Source organism: Camelus dromedarius, chromosome 9, assembly GCF_036321535.1.
Source record: "Camelus dromedarius isolate mCamDro1 chromosome 9, mCamDro1.pat, whole genome shotgun sequence".
Lineage (NCBI taxonomy): Eukaryota > Metazoa > Chordata > Mammalia > Artiodactyla > Camelidae > Camelus > Camelus dromedarius.
The window spans coordinates 68,960,935-68,979,877 of record NC_087444.1 but is presented as its reverse complement, the minus strand read 5'-3'; the positions used below and the strand labels follow the sequence as shown (position 1 = coordinate 68,979,877).

Below are 18,943 nucleotides of genomic sequence, written 5' to 3'. Positions count from 1 at the left end.
ACCTGTGTCTACTGCTGTCTCCCCCTAGCCAAGCCCATGGCTCAGTCCTGTGACTCTCCAGAGAAGGGGAGCCTGAGGTCCAGAGAGGGCAGCCCTGTCTGCTGAGTCCTGCACTCTCTGGGCACCAGGGATGAGGGTAGAGAGTCTGACTGAGGTCGCACCCAGCAGGTGCTGTCAGGCCTGAAGGAAGTCCCTGTGGTGATAAAGGGTCTGTGGGGAGGCCGTGAGGGCTCAGGGCTTGGCTCAGTGCCTGGACCAGGAGTGGGATTCTATTCCCTTTTTTCCTTATTTAAAGTTTTTAAAATGGAAAATGCCTGATGTACATAAACATTTTTAAAGAAAAAGAAATATAATGGACTCCCACATAGCAATCATCCAGCTTCAACAAGTACTAACATTTGGCCATCTTGTTTCATTAGCTCTGCACTCCCTTTTTTTTGTTCTGGAGTATTTTAAAGCCTGTTCTAGACATCATATAATTTCAGCCATACATTCTTAGATGTGTCTTTAACAGATGATGATTTTAAAGACTATAATCGTGGTACCGTGATCATATCCAACAAAATTAACAACCCCTGATGTCATCGGGCCAAGGCAGGGTTTCTCAGCCTCAACACTGACACTTGGGGCCAGACCATTTCTCTGCTGTGGGGGTTGTCCCGTGCACTTTAGTAGCTTCTCCCAGGGCACCCCTCCTCCCCTGAGTTGTGACAAACGTCCTTAGACATTATTATCGTTATTATATTATCCCTTGGAGACAGACTCGCCCCACTGAGAGCCAGTGTCTGGGCACTGCAGGTGGTTCAGGATTTTAAGCAGCTCCCTGAGTGACTGCTGTGCACTCAGATACCAAACTAGCCCACGTTAGAGTCCTGGGAGGGCCCATGACTCTGGTGCTGGCCCCTGCTGCCCCCCGAGTTTCTGATTCAAGTAAGGGCTCAATAATTTACATTTTTCCAAGTTCCCAGGCAACCCTGCCAGTATGGGGACCACACACTGAGAACCACTGCTCACAGCCTAGAGTCCTAATTAGATCCAGGGCCTTCTTTCTGCAAGAAAGTTTATAGATGGGGATTCCCACAGCCTGTAACATCACCTCAGAGGTCTCAGAATGTCTGCTTGCCCCCACTTAGGAGGTCAGAATTGGCCTCCTTTGGTGACAACCTGACCCTCCGTTGTAAAGTCCTCATCAGCGTCCCACTGATTGTCCTTGTCTGGGTCCATTATTTCATTAGCGCTTGCGAGTGATAACATTCTGCCCCTTCCATTCTCTCTGCGTGTTGACCAGAAATAGAATTGGATTTCACCAAGACATTGCTCCCCCATCCCTCAGTATAGGGCAGGGGGCGTTTGGCCAACATGGTGTTGCCCACCAGCCCCTCACTTAGCTTCTGTCTGCAGGATGAAGTCGCCCACACAGTTACCGAGAGCCGGGTCCTCCAGAACACCAGGCACCCGTTCCTCACTGTGAGTAGCCCTCTTATCTCAGGCAGGGCCTGGCCCCTTTGGACAGAGCTCGGGGAGAGAGCCTGACTCCTGCCACTGTGAAACACAGACTTGATGTTGGCCAGGTGGCTGGGGCACAGTGTTGCTGGGCTCCCCAGGTGGCCTGAACCAAGACACAAGGGGCAGCAGCTTCTTTATAGATGGTGGCTTCATGTCAACGCCTCAGCCGATTGATGATGTCAGATTGTAATCTGATGGCCCCAGGAGAGCACGGCTGCCATCTTTACGAGTTAGAGGTGCTTAGCCCAGCTAGTCCAAGTGGGAGCATTATTTTTTTGTTTATGTTTTCAGAGGTAATCCTAGAAGCAGAGCTATTACAATTGTGCTGCCTAGCAACTCAGGCTGAGCGGACATCTTTTTGAGCTACAGTCTCCATTAGGGCCAGCAGCCAACAGCTGAATGGACCAGGTTGAGGATGGCTAAAGGGTTGTTTCTCTAGCTCACTTACTGTCCAAGTGTCTTACTGCGCCACCACACTTGTTCAAATGAAATCTTAAGAGACTCTTCAGTGTAGAAGACAGAGCAGTAAGTTGCTGTAGGCAGAGGGTCACCTAAGGGTCCTCTGAGGAACTCTCTGTAGGGCTCCTTAGAGCACAGTTTCAGAACTGCTTGTTTGTTGGTGGATCACTTGTCCATCCTGTTTTTGGGGTTTTCTCCCGAGCCACTGCCAGCTCCCAGCCAGCAAACCGTGTGAGTGCATGTGCGTGTGCGTGTGCGTGTGTGTGTGTGTGTTTAATACATTTGAGTGTAAAATAGGAAGAGAGATGTGAAACAGCTCTGGTTGCTTAGAACATGGTCTCTCCCTTGGCTGTGCCTCAGAGGGCGGGATCATTCGGCACTGGAACCTGTTCCCTTGTTCTCAGAGCCACACGCTCACTCATGTCACAAGAGGTGAAGCTGACATTTGAATCCTGGCTGCCTGATTCCCAGGGCCCAGGCCAGGACAGAGAGGCTGGGGCTGGGTCAAGAGTCCGCCTTCTTCCCACCTCCTACCCTGGCTGCCCACCTTCCCCACAGGCGCTGAAGTATGCCTTCCAGACCCACGACCGCCTGTGCTTCGTGATGGAGTATGCCAACGGCGGTGAGGTGAGCGGCCGCCACCTCACCTGCCCTCCTGGATGTCTCCATCCTGGGTGTGGGGGAGGCTGAGAGGAACTGTGGGTGAGAGGGGGTTTGGGGGCAGAGGGAGACTTCCTGGATGTCATCTCGTTCTGTCCACCCGCCTCCGCTTGAGGCAGGCATCATCAGCTCCACATTGCAGGTGAGGAAACAGATTCAGAGAGGTTAAGTGGCTTGCCTGCATTCACACAGCTAGTGAGTTGGTGGGCAGGGTACAGAGCTGTAGAGGGGGCTGTGTGGGTGGTTGGCCGACAGCACTACAAAGGGGGTTCTTAAAGGCTCCAAAGAAGGCGTCTGTGGGTCAAGACCCCAGTCCTCTCCTTTCGGCGAGGTCTCCTGGGGAGAAATCAGCCACTTGCTGTCGCGCACCCCTCATCCCTTACACCCTTCTCTCTCCACACAGGTGCAACTCACTGGCTTCTGTCTCATTTGGTGTCACAGCTCATTGTCACTTGCTCGTGACCCTGCTCCTCTGCTTCCTTGCTGACTCTCCCTCGTTTGCTGTCTCCTCACGCCGTCTCCCTTTGGCACCTCATGCCTGTCCTTCGCTCTCCATCCCTTGCTCGTTTTCCTTATTTTTTGGACTCGTGAGTTCTTCTCTACTCACTGGCCCTCGCTTGGTCTTGTTTGCCGTCACTTGCCGGTTCATGGAGCAGGTCACCATGTCGTTGGGCTGGGTGCCGGGGCCAGCCCGCAGGGTCCCATCCTTCTGTCCTCGGGTCGGGGTGTCTCACCTCCCCGCCCCCCTCTGCCGGCAGCTGTTCTTCCACCTGTCCCGGGAGCGCGTCTTCACGGAGGAGCGGGCCCGCTTCTACGGCGCGGAGATCGTCTCGGCCCTGGAGTACCTGCACTCACGGGACGTGGTGTACCGCGACATCAAGGTGAGCGTGCCGTCGCCTCCTGGCACGTGCTAGACTCGCCCGCCCTGCCCGTCTGCCGAGCTTCACCCTGCAGGGAGAGTCTGTCTGTCTTGTCCTTCTGGGAGCTAATCCTCTCACGCTGGCCCACAGTGTGGTTCTGCTTCAGGCAGCCCTGCATGGGGCCCTTCCAGGCCTCCTGTGAGCGGTGCGGCTGTGCAGCTGGAGGGTGTGAAGTGCTGTCAGCGCTTAGCCTGGCGGAGTCCACCGTCACTAAGTGCGGGCGCCCCCTGTGAGCCAGCTGTTCTGCCTGAGGGCGTGCGTGGGAACAGGTGCCTGTGTCCATCTCAAAATGTGGATACACGTGCCCCTAGCAGCACTGTTGACACTAACCCTCAACTGGAAGCGGCCCGAGTGTCCACTGTCAGAAAACAGCTAAAAGGGTGGTGTATTCACGCGGTGGGACTCTGCCCAGCAGTTCAAGAGGACAGACTGCAGCCGTACATGGTAGCCCAGAGGCCTCTCACAGGCTAACACTGGGGAGAGCCAGAACAGACAGGACAGATCCGTGTTGTTCACAGTGTCTACGTGGAGGTGGGGGAGACTGTAAAGAAAAGCAGGGAAGTGAAATTTGCTCTATTGGAGAGGGGGCGGTGGCTGAACAGGGAAGGGGCACATGGCAGATTCTTAGGGGTGCTGGTGGTCTTTCCTGACCTGGTGGAGGTTACACAAGGTCCACTGAATTGCTCATTTGTGTAAGTTTAGGAAAATAGAGAAGAAAGAAAGATAGTACTCCTTATACCCGGAGCCCTCAGTGAGGGAAGCAGGTGGGTCAGGACCCGGCTCCCATCTTGCCCTGCCTTGCTTTCTTCCAGGTCCCGGGGAAGGGCAGCCTCTTCCTGAATCTCAGAGGGTGAAGGCCTAGCCCTGTGCTGGCTGTGCCCTCTGGCCCCTGATATAATAGCTACCACTCCAGGCTACAGCACCCTCCAGGGAAGGGCAGGGACGTGTGGGGCTTCAGTGGGGTACCAGGAAGCCTTGGGAAGATGTATTCCTGACACATTGACTTTTCCTACAGCTGGAAAACCTCATGCTGGACAAAGATGGCCACATCAAGATCACTGACTTCGGCCTGTGCAAAGAGGGCATCAGTGACGGGGCCACCATGAAAACCTTCTGTGGGACCCCTGAGTACCTGGCACCTGAGGTGTCTGGGGCCGGAGGGTGCAGGGCCACGTAGGGCCGAGGGAGGAGGGGCCCCTCAGACCCGTGTGTTTCCTCCACCCACTCCCTCTGCGCGCAGGGCTCAGATTCCTTAGGTGGCCCTCCCAGCCCCAGGCAGGGCCATGCCCCCTGGGGCCCCTCAGCACCTTGGCCCTGGGACCGTGGGCCCGGCCCCTCATTGCCCTCCCTACTCAGGTGCTGGAGGACAACGACTATGGCCGGGCGGTGGACTGGTGGGGGCTGGGCGTGGTCATGTACGAGATGATGTGCGGCCGCCTGCCCTTCTACAACCAGGACCACGAGCGCCTCTTCGAGCTCATCCTCATGGAGGAGATCCGCTTCCCACGCACGCTCGGCCCCGAGGCCAAGTCCCTGCTTGCGGGGCTGCTCAAGAAGGACCCCAAGCAGAGGTGAGGGCTGGCATCGGCCCCGCCCCACCCAGTGCCACCTGCTGCCACCGTTCCCTTGGCCCGGAGGGGCGGCATCCCCAGCTGCCCTCACCCCGTGGAGTGCTTGGTGTGTGTTGTCCCCATAGCTGGGGAGTGCTCCCCTCGGCCGGGCCTGTCCTTAGCCCCCTGCCCACACTGCCTTGTTGTATGGGGACACTGAGGAACAGGATGGCCCTTTGCCTCGCCTAGGATGTGAAGCGACCAGGGAGCCAGGTTGCAATCTCCTGGCTCTGATACTGGGCACGTGGGCTCCTTCCCTGAGCCTTGGTTTCCTCCTCTGTGAAGTGCTGGTCTGTGGCCGGGACAGAATCATCAGAGGTGGTTCAGGGCCTACACATTGCAGGCCCAGGCCTGCACCAAAAGCCCGTCTCCCAGAATCCGACTGCCTGGGGAGGCAGGTTCTCATGGCCGTCTCTGCCCAGGCTCGGCGGGGGGCCCAGTGATGCCAAGGAGGTCATGGAGCACAGGTTCTTCCTCAGTGTCAACTGGCAGGACGTGGTGCAGAAGAAGGTGAGCGCCACTGCCTGCCTGCCCCCACGCAGGAGCCCAGCCACTCACGGGTGACCTTGGCCAAGGCCTCCTCCTCAGGGTCCTGAGCCTGGGCTCCTCTCCTCCACAGCTCCTGCCACCCTTCAAACCTCAGGTCACATCTGAGGTTGACACAAGGTACTTTGACGATGAGTTCACCGCCCAGTCCATCACGATCACCCCCCCGGACCGCTGTGAGTGTCTGAGGCCCCCTCACTTGGTGGGCCTGGCTGGGCGTTGGAGGGGTGGGGTCCACTCCTCACTCAGTTCTCCAGGAGGAAGTTTGCAGGTCCCACTCCACGTCTAGGCAGTTTACCTCGCAGTGTGCTTGCCAGGGCTTTTGCTGTTGGCCCACCTTCGGGCCTGGTGAAGGTCACCAGGAGCCATTGGCCACAGCACTCAGGTGGGGTCTGGGCAGGAGACACTTGGGGAGTTGCCAGTACGGAGATGGCGGATGCATAGTTACCTTCCCAAATCGCCCAGGTCTCTGGGGCTGGGTGGGTTTATTGACTCTGTAGCTGTTTGCGTTCTAGTTCCCACCCGTCCAGTGCTGGGCTGTGCTGAGACACGGCAGTGACAAGACAGTCCTGGGCCCTGCCCTCGGGGAGCTTGAAGTCCAGTGGGGTGACTGCCCAGAGTGGTCAGGCCTGTGGACCTGGAGCTCGGGATCTGGAGAAGCCCAGAGGAAATGCCTGACTTGGCCTGTGGGTCAGGGAGGGCTTCCTGGAGGAGAAATGCAGCTGAGACACATTCCTGGTGGAAGGAATAGCAATGGGACATGCAGGAACAGAAGCATTGTAGGGTCAGGAACCATGGGAGCATTGCTGAGGTCAGAGTAGGTGAGGGAGGGTTGAGGGCATGGGGCCATAGCAGGAGGATTTGGGGGGCTACTGGGAGGAGTGAAGATTCATTGCATGGGGAGCCACGGAAGGTTTTGTGCAGGGGAGAGAAGGGCTATATCAGGGCTTTAGGGAGTCCTCCCCCTCGGCTGTGTGTGGAGGGAGGATTTTTTGGGGTGGAAGGCCAGGCCAAGGGACTGGGCTGTAGGGGCCTGGGCTAGACAGCGGTGTGGCCTGGGGCAGAGGACACCCAGGAGACTGAGTGAGCACCCCGTGGGGCCCGTGGACCAGGGCTCTGGCCTGGGGGTGGGGCTGTGGCCAAGGGGCTATGGCAGGGAGGAAGTCGCTGAGCCTCTGTCCCTCCTGGGTGGCCTGCCAGTCGGGGTGCACTGTGGTCTGCCCTCAGTCCTTCCTGGGGCTGGGCGGGGTGCCCGGGCCCTCTGCAGGCGGTTCTCCCCAATCTGCCTCCACCGACCCCTGCAGATGACAGCCTGGGCTCGCTCGAACTGGACCAGCGGACCCACTTCCCCCAGTTCTCCTATTCGGCCAGCATCCGAGAGTGAGCAGCGCCGCCCGCCGCCGACGCCGCACGGGACGCACGCACGGCTGCCATCACCGCCGGGGGGCTTTTTCTTTTTTTTTTTTTTTTAAGTTTTTATTTTGCTTTTTTGTTTGTGTCCCCATCCCTCACCTCCTTACCCCCATTTCCAGTTTTTTCTTCAGCCCTCTGCCAAACTCACCTCAGCGGTCCCAGCAGCCCTGCCTCCAGGATCCTGTCCTGCCCTCACCTTTGTGCCCAGACCAGGATTGGGGAGACTCTCCACCGCCTGCCCTAGGACCAGGCCTTTGGGCAGTTGGAGAGATTCCGATTTTTAATCAACACAAGCCCCATTGACGGGTGAAGGGTGGAGCTGTGGGGCCTACCTGAGTTTTCTGGCCCGCGCCCCTGAGGCAGCCTGCCTCTGCGTTGCTGCTGTCAGAGGCTGCCCCCTTGTGGGCTGCCCCGTGGACAGCACCCTGGTGCTGCCTTCTTTGCCCTATCGTTAGGCTCCAAGAGGCCTGGCGTGGGGCAGTCCAGCCCCCTCCTCCCATGGGGGCAGAAAAGCAATAATGTCCAGGGACCGGGGGAGGGGATGGGGTGGGCTTTTGGAAGCTGCGTGCAGGATTGGTGGTTTAGGGCTCCCTCACGTGGATGGGGCCCAATTACCGTGTGGGAAACCAGGAGGGGCCCAGAGGACGAGCACTGCCTCCTGGCCCTGCCCCCCCTACCCCCCAAGCTGCTCTCCTGACCCTGTGGATGAGGCAGGAGGAACATTTGGCGGCTAACCTCCCCGCCCACTGGCCCCGTGCCTTACCAGGGCTTCCTTCCAGCCGGCCTTACCTCCTGCTGGACCCCGGGCCTGGCCCCGGCCCCGTCTGAGGATGGGGGCCGGGATCTCCCCCTTCTCTCTGCCTGGGGTGGAGGGGCGCCAGCCTCGGCTGTTACACATCTCGCACCGAGACAGTATTGGGCCCCGTGGACTTGGGTCGAGGAGGGGGTGGGGGTGGGTGTCTCTGGTACGTACTAGGGTGGGGGCCTCTGAGAAGGGAGGCTCCAGGCCACCTCATCCCCTCCCCGTCTCCGGGCCCCGCATTCTGCAGCCTTAAGGTGAACGTTTGTCAGTGCCATGGGCACTTGTGTACGTGCCTCGGACTATGTGTCCGTGGGCGTTCCTGTGCATCTGAGAAGCAGATGCACATGGTGTGTGTGTGTGTGCGTGCGTGTTGGGTATGTGTGTGCCGGGGCAAGTGTGTCCTGGCCTCAAGTGTGTGTGGTATGTGTGGGCTCAAGCCCCACCCCTGGCCTGAGCATTTCATCCCCAGGGGAGGGGTTCTGGCCCAGCAGGGAAGCCACACCAGAGGTCCACTTGCTGCCCTGTCGTCCCCTGCCCCCCAACATCTGTGGGCGTTTGAAATTAGTTTTTCTGGTTTTGATCTCCCCACCCCATCTCCTGTGCTAGGTAATTCACAGAGAGACATCCTGGGGTGGGGTGGGGGTTGGCTTGAGTGGGTGGGGTCCTTTTTCCTTTCTGTGTGTGTATGTCGTTAATCTGACAATTCTTCCTCCTTCCCACTCGCCTTTCCCCATTCCTTGTATTTGTACGGTACAAGCAATAAAGACACTCATTTCAGACTGAGGGCCACCACCCTGGGCATTTTCTTGCTTCTGGAGTCTGGCCCCGGCCTTAGCTGCCTTCGGCTCCCATCACTCCCTTTGCAGGGCATGTTGAGCCAGGAGATGGGGAAGCTGGAGGAGGAGGCGTCTGGAGGTGGGGGTGTGCTCAAGCTCAGGTTGGAGGGGTGGGGGTACTGGGGGGGAAGGCTACTGAAGAGTTTGGGGTAGGTTCCCAGGCCTGGGCTGGGAGTACTGTGAACACAGACCATTCCAGCCTCTCAGAAGCTGCTTAGGCAAAAAGATAGGGTGGAGGGAAAGGGCTGGAAGGGGGTCGAGGTGTCAGTGAGCCCTGGGAGAAAGTGTGGGAGGGAGTGGACCCATTTCCTGTGGCCCCTGAGCCCAGGAGGGGGCACTACCTGTATATTCCTTCTCCCCATTTCTGGCCTACAGTTCCAATACAGGACCCTTGAGGGATCAGTGGGTTTGTGGTGGCCGTCAGCTGGGAGCCCCTCAGGTTGGGTTACAGCCCTCAGCGCTGGGAACCCTCTGGCAGCTGATCCTTTAATCCTGGAGTTCCCAGGCACAGGTGAATTTACTGTCAGATTTTGCCAGAAGGTGTAGGGCCTCCCATGCGTGGAGTCTTTGAGATCTTAAGTAAGGGTAGCAGAAAAGTCAGATCCTACAGCCAAGACTCAAGGAATTTTTTGGTTTGTTTCCTGACTTCGTATGGTCTTTATGATTATTGAATTACAAAAGTATGTCCTGGAGATCACATGAACAGCAGAGAGGCTTGTAAAGAAAAGCCTTTAGTCCTCCCTGTAGTTGCAGCCCCTGGAGGTGACCAGTGCTGCAGGCAGCCCATGCTCAGTCTCCCTCAGTCTGTCGGGGGTTGTCTGGGTCTGGGGATGGGCTCCTGCAGGCTCCTGCCCTCTGCTGGATGGGTACGTACATGTAGTAGTGCTTCTTACTTCGGAAATGTTCCCCCAAGAGGGAGTTTTAGAGGGAAGAGTTCTAATAATACAATTTCACCAATTAGGAAAGTTAAATTTTGAGTAGATTAGTCTGTCTCTTGCCATGTGCATGTAGATGGTTTCACAAGCTTTCTGAGTGTGTGTAAAGAGTAATGCAAACAAAGTAAAGGAGGAAAATCAAAACCACCCAGGCCTTGAGCAGTCATTCTAGTCCTCATGTCACCTCTGTGCAGACAAACACGGCCTCGTGAAAAGCTGCCCCTCTTTGTAGCTCTTTCTTCCCAGTCAATGCCAAGCCGCCAGGCTCTGCTCTCGCACATCTTAACCGCCCTCCTGCCAGTATCCATATGTTAATAGGTTGTGTTGGGTCATTGGTACATCTGGGGGGCTCATCGGGGACACCGTGCTGTCATGCTTCCAGCTGCTACATAAGCTTTCTTGGGGTAGATATGCCTCCGCTGATTCAGCTGCTTCTTTGGATAAGAATTCATTTGGTTTCCAGTTCGCTGCTCCCAGCAGTCCTGTGATAAACCTCAACAGGGGAAAAATCCATCTTTACTGTGTTTGTGCTTTTACAATTTTGTGGCTTATGTTCTGGGGTTGCTGTATTTCAGTACATGTCAGGTAGCCTTCCAAAAGTGTGTAGCGATTCACACACTTAAGTTTCATTTTGAAATAATTACAGACTTGTAGAAAACTTTGAAACTTTCAAAAATAGGACTACAGCGAATTCTAGGCCTGGAGCAGGAAACGTGTAAGATGAGGCTGGAGCACCTTGTGCTCAAAATGAAGGACCTGCTCAAACCAAATCAAATCCTCACTGGTGGGGGCATGTGAAGGGACACAGGAGCCAGCTGAAAGCAACACGATAAATAGCATAGTATTGGGTTATGTCCAAAGTATAAAATAAATGAGTCTGATTTGTGCTGAAATAAATGACAAATGGTGAGAACAGACATACCTGTACAGAATTTCAGGTAATTTCTGTAGATACTCTGCCTTCAAGGAGGGGAAGCATAACCCCCACTCCTTTGGTGTGGGCTGCAGGGTGACTTGCTTCCAAAGAAGACAGTGTGGGAAGTGGGGGAAGGCAACTCTAGAGCAGAGAAAGTGGAGCTCCCTCAGCCAGGTGATCAAGGTCAACATCACAGTGATGAGTCACGGCGGCAGTATGTGCCTTTGATAGGAGGTGATTAGAATGATGCTTTACCTCTGTGATCTCCCTAAAATGCATACTCTCGGTCCGATAAAGGGAAAACAGACATCAGACAAATTCCAACTGAGGGACATTCAAAAGATCTGAGCACTAGTTCTTGGAACTGCCAAGGTTGTTCAAAATAAGGAGAGCCTGGGAAGCTGTCAGAGCCAAGAGAAGCCTTAGGAGACGTGAGGACTCAATGTAATGTGTCCTGAGTGGGATCCTGGGCTAGAGAAAGGACATTAGGTAAAAACTCAGGGAATCTGAATAAAGCACAGACTTTGATAATACTGTATCCCTACTGGTTCCTTAAATCGTGACAAGTGTACCACACTGATGTAAGGTGTTAATAGGGGACCTGGGTGTGAGGTATATGAGAACTCTGTCCTCTATGTGACTTCCCATAAATCTCCAGCACTTATTTCTAAAAAGTACAAAGAATTTTCATCTATCCTTCATGCAGCTTCCCCATGATATTCTCCATTGACTTTATCCCCCCACCCTGATATTTATATGTGTGTCCTAAAACAAGAACGTTCTCTCCCATAACCACAGTCCAGTGATCAAAGTCAGGAAGTTGACATTGAAGGAATGATTTTCTCTTGGACCTTAATCAGATTTTCCTAATGGTCACACTCATGTCCCTGTATACAAAAGAAGTAAAGAAAAAAAAAAGTCCTGGCTAGAGACTCAGTCCAGGCTCACACACTGCCTTACGTTGTCAGGTTTGAAGCTTCCAGGGCAGTTATTTTGCACAATGTCCCTCAGTCAGGGTTTGTTGCCTGATGCTTCCTTCTGGTTACATGGAAGCTATTTTTGACAGGAGTTCCCAGAAATAGTGTGCCCTTGTCAGTGCATCCTGAGACAGTGTCCTGTTCCTGGTGGTGACTTTGATCCTTGGTTAAGGTGGCGTCTGTCAGGTCTCCCCTCTGTGAAGTCACTGCTTTCCCTTTGTAGTCGTGTGATACAGGCACATCTCGTCTTGTGTTTCACTTTATTGTTCACCACAGATCCTGCATGTTTTACAAATTGAAGCTTTGTGGCAACCCTGTGTTGTCAGATGATGATTAACATTTTTAGCAATAACGTGCTTTTTTTTTTGTATTTTTTGTTATTGTTGTTGCAGGGGGGAGTGAGGAGGTAATTAAGTTTATTTATTTAAAAAAAATTTTTAAATGGAGGTCTGGGGATTGAACCCAGAACTTTGTGCATGCTAAGCATGTGCTCTACCACTGAGCCATATGCTCCCCCCAGCAATAAATATTTTAAAATTAAGGTGTGTACATTGTTTCTTTAGCCATAATGTTGTTGCACACTTAGCAGATTACAGTATAGTGTAAACAACTTTTATATGCACTGGGAAATCAAAACATTTGTGTGACTCACTTTATTACGATATCTGCTTTACTGCGGTGGTCTGGAACCAAACCTGCAACATCTCTGAGGTCTGCCTGTATTGTGCAGAGATACTCTGAGAATGTAAATATTCAGGTTCTCATCAGGTGTTCGGGCAAAGGGAACAGCGAATGCAAAAGTCCTGAGGCAGGCAGGTGCCTGATGTTTTTGGAGTACATAAAGAAGACAGGGTGTCTCCAGCAGGGGTGAGGGAGGGGGAGAGTGGGAGGAAGTAAGGTTAGAGAGGTAACCATGGGCCAAAGGGACCTTGTGACCAAGGTAAGGAGCAAGTATGACAGGAAGCCACTGGCCTAGCATCACACTCCTCTTTTCCAGCCTCACTGACATCTCCATGCCTGAAAATAGCAAGTTCTTTCCTCCCTCAGGGCCTTTGTTCATGCTGTTCCCTCCACCTGGAATATTCTCCCTTCTCTTTGCATTTCTGGCTCCTCCTCTTACAGGTTTCAGTTTCAACATCACCTCATCACCAACATCATCAGAGAGGCCCTTCCAGGTCATCATTTTTAGATTACATCCATCCTGTTTACTCATTCATTCAACAAATATTTGAGTACTTACTATATGACAAGCCCTGTTCTAGGCACTGAGAATACAGCAATGAAAAAAGAAACAAAAAACAAAACCCAAACCTAGGTAAGCTTTGCCCTCATGGGGTTCACATTCTAGTCAGGAAAGAGTAAATAAGGCAGTAAGTGCTCAGGAGAGAATAAGTGCAGAGAATGGGGACAGGGAATGCTCAGGGCGGCACTATTCATGGAGAAAGTAACATCTGAGTAAACACTTTATGGGAAGTGAGGGCTCTCTGAGGTTTTGGGCAGTGGGACTAGCCAGTACAAAGGCCCTGAGGTAGTCGTGTGCCTTGTGTGGGTGAGGATGAAACAGCAGGCCAGTGTGATGAAAGAGGGATGAGGGAGGGGGATGGGAGTCGTGTTTAGGTAGGGAGGTACTATAGGGCCTCTTGGACTTTCAACCTGAGGGACATGGGAGCCATGATATTCTGAACAGAGGCAGAGTGTGCTATGACTTTCAGGTGTCACAAGATCCTTTCTGGCTGCAGATAGGTACTGGGAGAGCAATGAAGAGGCCGCTGCACTAGTCCAGGCAGGTCGCTGGTGACTGGTCCCAATCACCACCTCCATGGTAGGCTGTGGGTTTGGGGAAAGGCAGCAACTACAGGTGATTTGCTCATTCTTAAGTACCCACTGCAAGGAACAGAAGCCTTCCATCGGTATTTGTTAAGTGACTTATAACTTCTATGCCTTGAGGTTTTACTGTGTTAAGCTCCATGCTGAACATTTAGCAAATATAATCTTATGAAATCCTCGGGACAACTCTTGTCAGATGAGTTTTGAAATCCCTACTTTATAGCTAAGGAAAGTGAGGCTTAGAGGGGCTGCTTCTCATTATGTAGTAAGTAGCAGGACGAAGATTTGATCCAGCTGTCTGACCTAGAGGGTTTGGAGGGGGCCGGGCTAGCCTGTAGAACATTCGTCACTGCCTATGCACCTGGCCAGGTGCGGCGTGCTCAGTGCGCATGCGCCCAGGCGCATTTAAAGCGCATGTCACGGATCCTCTGCTCCAGAGGAGAGTTGGGCGCTTGGCTTGGCCCTTGAAGCCAGCCTGGAGGATGCTGGTGAGTTTCAGGAGCCAGAGTTCCACTTTCCGGCTCAGGCCTCTCTCCAGGTGCTGACCCCAGTTCCTCTTCCTTGCAGAGTCCAGCTGCCTTCCTCGACCCAGAACCTCGAAGCACCCCGGTCCCTGACAGCGCCCCTGCGGGCACGAGAGTCTCCCCAGGGCGCCCGGGGAGGCCCCGGGGCGCATGCGCGCCACCAGGGCTGGAGGAGGCTCTGACCGCGCTGGGGCTGGAGGGAGAACGCGAGTACGCTGGGGACATCTTCGCCGAAGTCATGGTGAGCGGATACGGGGCGGGATGCTCCTAGACCAGAGACTGTAGGCAACTCTGGCGCCACCAAGAAGGCAGCCCAGGGGTTCGGGTTAGAGTCTAAAACTGTCCTGCTCACCCGATGCTCACTCAACAAGCATTTCTGAACTCCTACCTCGCCAGTCTCAGTTCTCATCTCTCTCCACTGACTTCCCAGTCCTTACACCACCGCTCCCCACAACTTCTTGACTTGTTTTTTTCTTGCATGGTTACTCGTGCTGGGAAGGCCCTTTGCCAGACTCCTCAGGCTGTTTGCAGCCCCTCTTTTGGTATTGCATAGCCCCTCATACTTGTCCCTCACATTTACTCATTTAGTAAATATTTAGCGATTTATTAACAAATGTTTCTGAGCATGTTTTGGGCACTGGAGATGCTCTGCTGAACAACATGAGACAGTCTGTCCTCATTGTGGGGAAACAAACCAACAAATGTAGGTGATAGTTTCAGAAGGGCCACAAAAACCAATACACAGGCCATGGTAATCCACAGATACCTGTCTGAGATAGGCCTGCCAGAAAAAATACTGAAGGAGTGCATTTATTTAACAAACATCTTGTGAGCATCTCTCCCAGGTCAGTGTCTCTGTTAGGAACCGAGACACAGCTGTGATCTGGACAGAAATCTCTGCCCTTGTGGTGCCAGCAGCCTAGTGGGGCAAACAGACAAAACATTCAAGGAGACACCGGATATCTCCAGACTGAAAAATCTATGAGGAAAATAAAGTGATAACATAGAAAGTGATGATGGGGTGCAAGGGAAAGTAAAGAAAAAGGGAAATTTTAGCTGAGACTTCAATGACTAAGTCAGCAATGCAAGGAGTGGGAATAAGCATTTCAGGTGGAGGGAAAAATACATACATGCAAAGGTCCTGAGGTAGGAGCGAGCTTGATGTAATCTAGGGCCGAAAGAAGCCTGCAGTAGCTGGAGTGTGGACTGTGAGGGGAGAGAGGGAACAGGTGATGCTGCACCAGGGCCTGAGGTATTCTGAGAGGAATTAAGATTTTCTCCTAAGGGTACTGAAAGCCATGGAAGGGTTTTAAGATGAGGAGTTCCTTGGTCAGATTTCTACTTTGGAAAAACCCTTCTGGATGCTCTGAGGATGGGTTGAGGGTTGGTGACCTAGAGTGGAGTCCAGGAACCTAGGGGGAGATACTCAGGAAGTCCTGTGGCCAGACTGGAGAGATGGATAGGGAGTCGTTCACAACAAAGTCTAGGGTTCTAAACGGGGACTTAGAAGAGGAGCACATTTGGAGGAGACATTGGAGGCCTGCTTGGGTGTGACACTTGTGCTACATCCAACTGGTGTGAGGAGATGGCTGCACCCAGGGCTGGAGCTCGGGAGAGAAGCCGAGGCCCAGGTGTGGAGAATGAGGCCGTCCTCACCCCACACCAGGTATGCCGCGCGCTGCCCCGGAGGGCCCTGCCTCGCACCGTGACCCCGGAGATGCGGGCGCTAGTGGTGGACTGGCTGGTCCAGGTGCACGTATGTACCGAGGAGGGGGCAGGGCTGGGTCTGTATCGCGAACAAGAACCTTACTGGTCACCCGTGCCCCTCCCCAGGAGTACCTGGGCCTGGAGGGGGACACACTCTACTTGGCCGTGCACCTGCTTGATTCCTACCTGTGCGCGGGCAGAGTGCGCCTACACCGCTTGCAGCTGCTGGGCGTGGCCTGCCTGTTCTTGGCGTGCAAAATGGAAGAGTGCGTGCTTCCCGAGGTACTTACGGGGTGGGGCTTGGGAGGGTGGAGCCCTTCCTCTTTGCTTCACGGATTAAACGCCTATTGCGTGCCAAGCAAGCGCTATATCTACTCTTGGAATCCCAGCTTGTCTGTTCGTGGTAGAGGCTACTAATGTGTCCCCTTAACAGAGGAAGAGACTGAGGCTCAGAGAGAGGAAGACATTTGTCAAAAGTCAAGCAGTTGGGACTTGGACTCTTGAATAGTTATAGTATAGTCTTTCCTGAGTAGTTATAGTTAACATGCATAAACTTAGTGCCTTACTGGAACTGCCTGAAGTAGGGAGTAATACCTCCATTTTATGAAGAAACTGAGTCTCAGAGAGCTTCAGTGGATGTCCATGACACACAGTGAGTGGATGGTAGGGTTTGAACTCAAACCCAGGGCCAGGTCTGTCTGATTCCAAAGACTGTCTCTGAAGCTTTCCACAACTTTCAGACAACAAATCAATGACCCCATTCTGTAGTCCAGGAAACTGAGGTCCAGCAAGGGAACTGAACCGATCCCAGGCATTCAAGGGCAGGGAGTAACGAGCTGGGGTCCAACCCCACCTCTTTTCCCCCAATCCCCAGTCTGCCTCCCTCTGCCTCCTGGGCGCTGGCTCCTTCTCGCGGGCTGAGCTTCTGCGCGCTGAGCGCCGCATCCTGAGCCGCTTGGATTTCCGGCTGCACCACCCAGGACCGCTACTTTGCCTCGGGCTACTCGCTGCCCTGGCGCGGAGCAGCCCACAGGTGCGAGGGGCAGGGGCGTGGCCCGCGTGGTTAGGGGCGTGGCCCGCGTGGTTAGGGGCGTGGCTTGATGTGCTCCCCGCCGCAATGGCAGGTGCTGCTACTTGCCACTTACTTCCTGGAGCTGTCTCTACTGGAGGCTGAGGCCGCAGTATGGGAGCCCGGTCGCCGCGCAGCTGCGGCGCTGAGCCTGGCGCACAGGGTGCTCGAGGGGGTAGGCTCCGGACCCGAGCCGGCAATTTACAGGTATGGCCGCGGCGGAAGGTCTCTGGTTTCAGGGACCTGACTTCTTGGTCGCCGTCTTTACCATCTCCGAGTATATGAGACAACTGGAGGGGAGGAGGAGCGAGAGTTGTTTTCTGGGTGGGAGAGAATGAGGTGTTTCTCTAGACTGGAGGGTCCCACTTGCTTTTCTCTGGGGCTGTCTGAGAATAGAGTATTTGTCCAGATTTGGGGACCCTTAACCTTGGCCTAGGGTGAAAAATAGAGCATCTTCTGGGCCTGAGAAGATCCTAAGTGCGTTCCAGATTTGACAATGAGAGGTCTGCCAGCCTCTAATTCCCCAGCTCCCCATCTGGCTGCGAATGTGGTGGCCCTTTATCTCCTAGAGCCCTTCTTCTTGTTAGCCATGCCACCGGGGATGGAGGGTGGGGTGGGCAGGGTGAATCGTCTTTTCTTCCAGCTGGTGCCTCTGGAATAAAGCTGTTTGCCCATCCTGAGTCTCACTCCTTCTCTCTCCGTGGGTCCTGGCTCTCCCATAGCCGCACCCTGCGGGGAGAATCGAGGGTCTGCCCCTCCTCGGCGCCCATCATTCACTCTAGATAATGGGCCGCGTGTCCCACCTCCAGAGAGCTCCTGAGCAGTCCTTGGGGACCCGAGTCAACCTGTCTTCTCAGCCTCGAGCTCCCAGCTCCGAGGACAGGCTTTCTCCTGTTCCCCGCTACCCCTGCCGCTGCCTCAGTTTCTCTGTCTCCCTATCGCAGCGGGGCAGAGCTGAGCCCCCTCGAGCCTTGTATGGTCCGCGCCGCTCTCCGAGGCCCGGCTCCTGGCCGCGCCGCTATCTTCCTCAAGTATGCGCGGCCCCAGCGCCACGGCACCAGCCTCGCCGCCGCCCGCCTGCTCCGCCACCCCCTGCCCGGGCCTCCCTGAGCCTGGAGACATCATCAAAAAATACTGTGTGCGTCCGTCTCCCACTTTAATAAAAGAGTTTCTTTTATTCCGTGCGCTCTCTGTCCTCATTGGTCGAATTCTGGCCCATCTCTCGCTTTTGATTGGTCACTTCTCTGGCGTCTCGTCCACCTGATTGGATGTCCTCACCAAATCTCTTAAAGGCGACTGGGAGACGCGATGAGAATTCTGTATTCCGCCGCCAGGGGGCACTGGCGGGCTTCCAAAAGCGCCGCTCAGCGGGGTAAACCGGGGATCCCGAACGCAAATGCTTGAGGGAGTTCGAGATGCTGAGAGGAAGATTGCAACACAAGCTGAATGATCCTCGATCTTTGGGTTGGAGGGAAGGTAGGAGGAATGGGGGACTGTGAGAAACTTGAGAATCCCCGGCCTACTCATGAGGAAAGCTACCTTGATGTTGCCAGATTTTCAGACTTCGTGAAGCTGACAATCTGTGATTCTATAAATCTCTCTGCTTTTATATGTTAGCAACGAATTCAATCTGTTTAATGGTTGCACAAGCCCAGCACATCACAAATGCTGGCCTGTGAGGGTCATCCATTTGTGATAGCACGCACTTTTGTTAAATGGAATCTAATTTACTTAACCTCTGGAGTGCCACAGTGGCAATGGGTATAACTATAGCACCGACCTTGCGGTGGTGTGATGAGGATGTGAGTTAACATAAAGGTAAAGCTTTAGGACCGTGTCTGATACCTAGTAGGTGTTGTGAAAGTGCTAGCATTGCATCCCAGCAGGACTGTGAGTTAGGTACTACTGTCTCCTAAGCACCTAGACATTTAGTAGGTGCTCAGCAAGTAATTGTTATGAATCAGTGTGTCTCCATGTTTTTAATTAAAACAAAAACACGCCCGAGGTGCAGAAAGGTGACAGATGCTGTTCTGGAACCTAATCTCAGGAATATTAGACTCTTAACCAAGCCTGGGTTTGGAGGTGCAGAGAGGAAGAAATTTCCACCACTGAGGTGTTCAAGTTTGGAGGATCAGGGGTCAGGGAGAAACTCAGCAACGAACAATAAAATATAGAAACAGATGCTGCAGTTGAGATGGAAGGTGTCAAGTTCAGGTTTGGGCCTGTTGGGTGGGAC

The 18,943-nt window shown here is 54.0% G+C and overlaps 2 protein-coding genes across 4 annotated transcripts in view; both read left to right on the top strand.

Annotated features, from left to right (window-relative positions):
* Positions 1-8,699, top strand: part of AKT2 (AKT serine/threonine kinase 2) — a 45,166-nt gene extending 36,467 nt beyond the window's left edge. For all 3 annotated transcript variants that reach the window (XM_064489330.1, XM_064489332.1, XM_064489331.1), the window contains exons 7-14: positions 1,402-1,467; positions 2,524-2,592; positions 3,384-3,506; positions 4,561-4,689; positions 4,902-5,116; positions 5,578-5,665; positions 5,775-5,877; positions 7,006-8,699. In XM_064489330.1, the coding sequence (XP_064345400.1) occupies positions 1,402-1,467; positions 2,524-2,592; positions 3,384-3,506; positions 4,561-4,689; positions 4,902-5,116; positions 5,578-5,665; positions 5,775-5,877; positions 7,006-7,085 (873 nt within the window). In that variant the 3' untranslated portion in view covers positions 7,086-8,699. The remainder of the gene's footprint in view (positions 1-1,401; positions 1,468-2,523; positions 2,593-3,383; positions 3,507-4,560; positions 4,690-4,901; positions 5,117-5,577; positions 5,666-5,774; positions 5,878-7,005) is intronic.
* Positions 8,700-12,493: 3,794 nt separating this feature from the next.
* CCNP (cyclin P) lies at positions 12,494-17,884 on the top strand. Its single transcript, XM_064490007.1, has 7 exons — positions 12,494-12,520; positions 13,900-14,172; positions 15,598-15,687; positions 15,765-15,920; positions 16,513-16,671; positions 16,763-16,914; positions 17,652-17,884. Exons 1-7 carry the CDS (start codon positions 12,494-12,496, stop codon positions 17,815-17,817), a joined length of 1,023 nt encoding a protein of 340 aa, XP_064346077.1. The 3' UTR covers positions 17,818-17,884.
* The last annotated feature ends 1,059 nt before the right edge of the window (positions 17,885-18,943 follow it).

What these genes read in the sequence shown, in the direction of transcription:
- CCNP (XM_064490007.1), top strand. Translation starts at nt 12,494, where the DNA reads ATGGGCCAAAGGGACCTTGTGACCAAG. An exon ending in ACTGGCTGGTCCAGGTGCAC is followed by an intron (nt 15,688 to 15,764) that starts GTATGTACCGAG and finishes GCCCCTCCCCAG; the next exon opens with GAGTACCTGGGCCTGGAGGG. An exon ending in CCCGAGCCGGCAATTTACAG is followed by an intron (nt 16,915 to 17,651) that starts GTATGGCCGCGG and finishes TCCCTATCGCAG; the next exon opens with CGGGGCAGAGCTGAGCCCCC.